Source organism: Acyrthosiphon pisum, chromosome A3 (genome assembly GCF_005508785.2).
Source record: "Acyrthosiphon pisum isolate AL4f chromosome A3, pea_aphid_22Mar2018_4r6ur, whole genome shotgun sequence".
NCBI classification, from domain to species: Eukaryota; Metazoa; Arthropoda; class Insecta; order Hemiptera; family Aphididae; genus Acyrthosiphon; species Acyrthosiphon pisum.
In genome coordinates, this window is record NC_042496.1 from 5514212 (window position 1) to 5522024 (window position 7813).

General features: G+C 27.0%; 1 protein-coding gene across 1 annotated transcript; it reads left to right on the forward strand.

Moving 5' to 3' along the window:
• Positions 1 to 5033: 5033 nt before the first annotated feature.
• LOC100159528 (39S ribosomal protein L9, mitochondrial) lies at positions 5034 to 7207 on the forward strand. The gene is made up of 5 exons (XM_001944287.5): positions 5034 to 5310; positions 5459 to 5621; positions 6078 to 6247; positions 6320 to 6523; positions 6586 to 7207. Exons 1-5 carry the CDS (start codon positions 5242 to 5244, stop codon positions 6751 to 6753), a joined length of 774 nt encoding a protein of 257 aa, XP_001944322.1. The 5' UTR covers positions 5034 to 5241; the 3' UTR covers positions 6754 to 7207.
• The last annotated feature ends 606 nt before the right edge of the window (positions 7208 to 7813 follow it).

Consider the following 7813-nt stretch of genomic DNA (forward strand, 5'->3'; position numbering starts at 1 on the left):
AGAATATTTATTTATTATTTATTTGTACATTTTACGATAATTTTACCTGTATAATTTATTAATATAGACATGCGTCATGCATTTTAAAAAGTATATATATATATATCAATATTGTGTTTTTTTTAAATATTGCCTATAATTGTATCATAGTATAAATTTCTCTGAGGTGTATATAATATGCAGACCCGGATTAAGGGATGACAGGCCGAGCAGGGGGAGCCACGTTTCACAGGTTACTGTCAGGGTGTTTAAAGAGAACATATAGTGTTGTCAGCTTTAACGTTTATTAAGTGGTAATTTATTTATATTGTAAATTTAAAAGTGAAAATATTAAAATTTACATTTAAAGATAAACTAAACAAAAAAAAGATGGGCAAGTTGGTACCGTTCGGCTGTACATTATAGGTACCGTGTGGCTGCAGTGTGGGTCACCGTAATGTATGTGTTAAATTTGAATTCTATCATTGTATACGAAAAATGATTATAAGGGAAGACCACGTGGTCTGACCTCCTATATGGCCTATAGGTCTGTCTACCTAAATTGCTAAATAAATTATCATATATAACATATATTATAATATATTTATATTACTATAAAAGTAATTTATTTTACTAGTAGGTAGTTAAACAGTAGATTCAATTAATTTTTGCCGAAAACATTGCAGTTGAAAATGTCATTATATAATATATGAAATATATAATCACATAATATAGGTACGTTAAATGCATGATTCAAGTAACTACTACGAATAATATTTTTAAATTGCAACAAAATAACTAAAATTGTCTAAAAATATCTATACTATTTTGTTCAAATTTATAAACCATTAAAATATCTATTTGATGAATTTGGTAAAATTTAAACTTTAAATGGCTAAAAAAATAATCAAGCTATAATTATAATAATATAATAATGGCTATAATAATAACATGTATTAAATTTGCAAGCTTTTTGACTACACAAATTTTTTCTCATCGAAAATTTTAAAAATCAAAAAAGTCAAAAGTATTTAAAGAACTCAAAAATTCTAAAATTATTTCAAAAATTGTATAAAATATCAAGTATTTGTTTTGATACTCTATGTCCTATGATATAGCTAGGTATCTACTATATAAAATAACTAATAAGTAGGAACCTATATATATTAAAGTATAATTTAAAAATGTTCAAACTATTTAATTAGGTACCTACCGTCAAATGGGGTAACTTTGATAATTTTTTACTGTTTTATGACAATTTAACTTTTTATTTGATGGATGACTTCTGTTGTATTAACGATAAAACTCTCAAATTAAATATTAGTTACAGCTAGTTATGATTAATATTTTAACGTTTTAATTTTTAAATTTCTGATGATATCTTTTGAGATATCAATCTTTTTAAGATGCTGTCAAAGTTACACAACGTAGTGGGCAACTTTGATACCTATATTTCTTAATGTAATATCAAAGTAACCCCATTTTATGAAAAAAAAAATTAATCATCATGGTACTCTAGTGAATAAAAATATATAGGTATCAAAGTTACCCCATTCTACGGTACCTAGGTTATTATATCATATAAAAAACTTGCGCCACATTACGAAAAAAAAAAATGTTAAAAACTATACATTTAATTATTTAACTATAAACTACTTTAGTCTTCTACTTTTAACTTAATGATAATAATATAATTTATTCATTTTACATTATATTATTTACGATTTAATTAATACTTAGTAGTAATACATTATTAATATTATTTCAACAATAAGTAATTATAAAATAATGTGTACTTATGCGTGGTATGCCAATGTAGCCAACATGATAACCCTGCAGGGCTAGGATTTGGAATTTGGATGCTAATAAAAATAATGAAATATGCATTATTATTTATTGAATATGCTAAAATATGCACTTTAATATTTTAATGATTCACACAAAATTTAGGTACGAAAAAAATTATTTTTTAATTGATATATATATATAATATATAATATATATATCAGTGGTTATCATATTATAATATAATTGACATGAATTTAAGCAAGTTCAATTATTGTATAGGTACTCAATATTTAAATAAATTAAAAAATTAAAAAAAATTATTTGGTAATAAAACAAGCACGACGATCGGATATAATATCGGACGATATAATCCCATATAATCGGACGTCTCGTATATAATATAAATTTAAAAAAGCAGGTAAGTGGATGTCGTTCTGCTGTACAGTAGATTACAAGTGGGTCATTGTATAATGGTTGTATTAAATTTGAATTCAATGATATAGGTAATATCATTGTATAAGAAAAACAATTCTGAGCGAAGATGGTTTGTCAGTCTGGATATTTTATATTGTTATTATTTATTTTATCATGTAGGTAATCAAGTTGAACTAATATTAAAATATTACAATTTTTTATTCGTTTCTATGGTGATAAACAAAGCGTTAGAAATTAAAATCCCATTTTTAGCTTTTTTTTGTAATTTTTCGGTGATTTTATTGTAAATAAATAATAATAATAATAATAAATATAATTGTACCTATATCATAATTATTATAATAAAAAAAAATCGTACAAGCGCGGTGTTCTTAATTCTTACCAACTTGACTGAATACGTTTTCGATTTTTGTGAGGTTGAAAAATTTTGTTTAAATGACAATAATTACACGATGTCGTTTTATTTTTAAGTATTAATTTTCTACGTAGGTACATTTCTATATTTTATCACGCATGAAATGTTCTCCTCAATCTCTTTCCAAACATTTGGGACCCAAACGTCCCAAACTACTTGTTTAATACAATCACTGAAAAATAAATATAGAAATATATTATTTTATATTATATGGTCATACTTTTCTCTTGATTGGTACGCATAGCTTATTATTGTGTAGAAAAACAAAAAAAAAATACACACGCACACACCGACTCCGCGTGGGCCGTGGGAGAAATCGAATAATAAGAGAGCCGTTTCGTTTTGATAATAATAATAATTTGTAAGTCGCGTGTGCCACAGGGTGTTTATAATGGGAACAATGTCAGCGGGACATCGTGTATAATTGACCGGCAGCGTCGGTCTGTCTGCACACGCGTTTTGACTTCACAGCGTGTCAACGCGAACAACATTACTACAATACGTCATATTATACGAATTAAAATAACAATCATAATGACGTGTAATAGCGACAACCCTTTTGGATTCTGCACCATTACAGATTCGCCTACACAATAATATAGTCGGCACATCTACGGTATACGTATGTGGTATGTATATATTTTATTATATTAATTTATGAATAATTATATATTATGATCTGCTGGCTGTTGCACCGTGTGAATACTTTTATAATTTCAATAATATATTTTTAATCCATCTGCGCTTGTATAGGTATAATACTCTAATGTGCGCGAATAATGTGCAGACTGCAGCGGATCTGCGTGTTCAATAATTATCAAAAATTATTAATTATTTAAGTAAGTACTGCGGATTGCTATGCAGCCCACAGGGTGTATCTTAATATGTTGTTGTACACGCATGGTTTTTTTAAGATTATGTATCGATGATATGGAATTTCAAAAAATCAAAAAAAGCCGTGTTTTATTATTTTAACCTATAAATTTTTTTATCCCAATTTCAACATTTTTAAGCACGCAGTTGTAACAACAGAAAAATTAACTTAATTTTTTTAAATTGTAGGTACTTACCTAAAAACTATAATATGTTAAATAGATTTTATAAATTATGATAGGGCTCTGTTTTCTGGAAATTTTTCTGGTATACCTAATTATAAGTTAACAATTGTAGTTCACTAATTTATTAACTATGGGCCTCTAAAGTTTAGTAAATAATTCATTAATAGATTTCATTGAAATAATTGGTGTAATAGATCGTTGTACCTATATAAAAATATATATAAAATATTTCATTAAAAGCACTAGCCTATATATAGGCGTTACAGCCTGAGTATTACAAAAGGAAATAACCATTTTGATTAACTTACTTTCAATTTTCAACCGAATATTTTTAAATTAAGTTTTTTAAAATGCTCACGTCGTCGTGTATTATATGCTTCTTGTACAACAGATTCACGAAGTGAGGTTTTAAAATATTATAATAATACCATTTTGAATATTTATGAATAAAAAAAATAATTATATAATATTAATTAAAAAACATTTTTGGTAAGATCAAATGTATAAGAAGCGTAGAACAGATATTTCTTTACATTATAACACCATTAAAAAACAAAATGGTACATGATACACCGTAAGCAGACTGCGGTCGAATCTCTAGACCATTTTTTGATTAAAACAATTGGGGCTTCCTCCTTAAAGCTCATTTTAAAAATAAATTTAATGTTATCATCAAAGTGCAAGTCTCGTCTTGCCCTTATATATATAATAAATATTATCTCAATTAGGTACATTTTATAATAGGTATTTTTTCATTAGAACCAAAATTAAGTGAGGTCTACTTAGACTGCGTAAACGCATTTTGTCGATCTCGTACGTGTGTAAGACGGAGACAACACATGCGGGTGTGACGTCTAGTGCGGTGTATCCAGGGGGTGGTTAGGGGGTTGTAACAAATTTGAACTTCAAACGCTTATAAAAAATTAATGTGTTTTTTTTTTGTAATAGGTAGAAAAACTTGTTGGAGGGATCTTGTATTAGGTACATTTTTAAATCTTAGATATGAAAAGAAATTTTTTTATGAATTTCTAACAAAAAATTTAAAAACCTAGGTATTAAAAACTTATTAATTTTGTCAAAATTCTAACTTTAAACACTAATGGGGGGGTAATTAAAGGTACAATTAGGGGATACTTAGCTATACATTTTTTCCATAGCCCCCCCCCCCCACAGTCTTTTAATCATATTTTAGTTTAAAATTTAGTTAGGTTGGTGAAGAAAAATTGTTAAGAACAAATTGTTTAAAACGTTTTTAAACTCTTTGGTGTCCTTCAGCCAGCAGGTACCATGGTAAAATTAGATAACGTTTTTGTAGATTGTTGATTAGTGATAAGGTATAACTGATAAGGCGAAGTGTGAGTTTGTGCAGTGCAGACTGTATAGAATGGTGATTGAATCCTCGGCTATCCTCGAACTCGAATCGTATGAATATTGAATACCTCAATTAATGATTTTTGATTTTAGAATAAACGAATGTACAAAAAAACTGAATAAACGAATTGGTTTTTATTTTCGTTTAAGATTTTTAAATTATTTGGATCTTTTTAATATAATTTAGAAATCATCATGGATGGAATACTCAGAAATTTTTCTAAATTGCTTTCGGTGCAAAGCCCAATTCATCAGTTCAACAGGGTAAGATTTGTATATTTTATTTCATTCAATACATTTATTATATTATTGTGAAAAAACATTTATCAAGTTTGTCGTTCTACTAATATAGTAGTATACCTATGACATTTATGCATAGTTAATAAATATTGGTCATTGATGTTTTTACTAGACTTTAATCATACTTAAACGGCGCCATCCTGTTCAGTTACAAAAGAAGAATTCCAAACATAAGCCTATTTTGAAAGGAAGACATTTTGTCTATGATATTGTGGAAAATCCAGAAAGAATGAAAAAAGAAAAAATTGATGTAATACTAACTCAATATGTTGAAGGTAGGCATGTATTAAGAGGACGTTACTGCATGCGCAGTCTTCATCTTACAAAATGCACAACATAGCAAATTATACATTTTGAATATTTAATTTAACCCTGTTATGTTTAATTGTTGAGAGATTATTATCTAGTAAAAAGTTTTATTTTTACTTTTGAATTTTAAAGTGAGTTATGAGCATTTTAAAACGTACAAATTACTTATAACTTCAAAATTAAAATATAGAAACCTAGGTATGTCATCTACTAGATAATATTGTTACTTCTACATTTAGTTACAGTCAATTCACTCTAAAATTAAACATATCAGAGTTAAATGAATTATTCAGATTATATAATTTGCTATGTTATGCGTTTGTAAGACAGAGACAATGTTTACGGATATGGCAGTATCTTAAAAGATTAATTAATAATATTATGATATAATGCAATTAATCAAAATATTTTTATTTATTAAGGACTAGGGCATCAAGGTGAACTAGTAAGTGTTCGGCCAACCTATGCATATGATCAATTGATTCTGCCAAAATTAGCTATTTATGCTTCTCCTGATAATTTGGAACATATGAAAAATAATTTATACCAAACCAAAGATGAAGAGAAACCTAGTTCTATTCACGCTCTTCAAGTATTATTAATTTTATCCTATTTATTAATCTAAAAATAATTTAAAGAAAAAAATATAATTTATATTTCTTAGACTGCAAAGTATTTAAAAAAAATGGTTGTTAGTGTAAGCATGAATAAAGATGAGCCTTGGACAATTGAACCTTGGCACATTAGAGTATCACTACGAAAAATGAATGTACACGTATTAAGTGATGATTCAATAGAATTGCCAGAACATCCAATTAGTGGACCTGATTTTACTTTAGAAGGAAAATCTTTTGTTGTGTATATTACTGTGAGTTATACTTAGATTTCTATTGTATAAAAAATAAATTGTATACCTTTTTTTATTGACAGATAAATAAGAAAGAAAAAGTCCCAGTGGAATGTAATCTTCATCATTGGAGTACTAAACTTGCTGATCGATTACCTCGAACAAAATTCTTTACTAGAACACCAATATCCATTCTTCCTGAGCAGACTGAACTTTTAATGTCAATGAGAGGAAATATAAATAATAATTAAATTTGTTTAGTTTCATTTGCTAGTAGAATCGAATATGTGTTTAATTTTAGATGAATAATGATTTTTAAGATTATTAATTATTGTGTCATTTTTTATTAATTCAAAATAGTCCATTCCATATAAACTTTTTTGTCGTACTGACATTGTTCCTCTTTTAAAAAAAAAAAATATGCAATGTCTTGCACATCATTTATTAAAATTAAATTTAACCTAATTATTTTATTACTCAACATAAATCATAAAATCATATTATTATATAGGCCGACTTGCGCGCGACAAACCTGTTTTGGTCCGCCGCCTGGGTACGTTCTTATTCTGCGCGGAGTATAGAAAGTATAAACATATTTTCCAGCAATTTCTTAGATGCCGAACATTTGATTGCTTATGTTAACAATATCTTTAATAAGAAACCTATTTTTTTCTATTTAATAAAACATTAAAATTGAAAAATGAATTATCATTGTGTACAGTGTAATAATTTAATGAGTGCCGAAGCCTAATGATCATGGGAGATTCAAGTTGAACCAATACAGCTATTAGTGATTAGTTTTAAGAATTATTGCCTAAGCCATAAAACTAATAATTATTTTCTAGTCTAGTCGGAGCTATGAATTTGTAGAAAAATGCTTTACTTTTGTCTTATTATAAAACAGCTACAGTTAAGTATTAACAGAAGTTAGAATAAGGTGCTTACCCATCAAGCAATTCAATTTAGAAACTTTGATTTTGCCTAAACTATTGGGCCAAAAAGTGTAAAAAATTAATACAAGGCTTCTGATACATTGTTACAATAGCAGTTGAAAATATTAAAATACATAGGCACAATTATTTTTTACAAGCATTTGAAGTTGAAATGTTGTCAAAATTTATCAAATTAAAAATTGAATAATTATTTTGTAGTTAAAAATGTATAAAATGTTCAACTTTTATATCTAAGGGTTGAAAATTTAAAACAAGATTACACGTAAATATTTAATTCTGTTACCAAAAATTCTAAGAAATACATAAGCACAGTTTATTTTTATAGTCATTTTAAGTTCAAATTTGGACGAAATTACAT

Coding starts and splice junctions, on each gene's coding strand:
- LOC100159528 (XM_001944287.5), top strand. CDS start 5,242: ATGGATGGAATACTCAGAAATTTTTCTAAATTGCTTTCGGTGCAAAGC. Junction 6,248..6,319: donor GTTCTATTCACGCTCTTCAA/GTATTATTAATT, acceptor TATATTTCTTAG/ACTGCAAAGTATTTAAAAAA. Junction 6,524..6,585: donor CTTTTGTTGTGTATATTACT/GTGAGTTATACT, acceptor TTTTATTGACAG/ATAAATAAGAAAGAAAAAGT.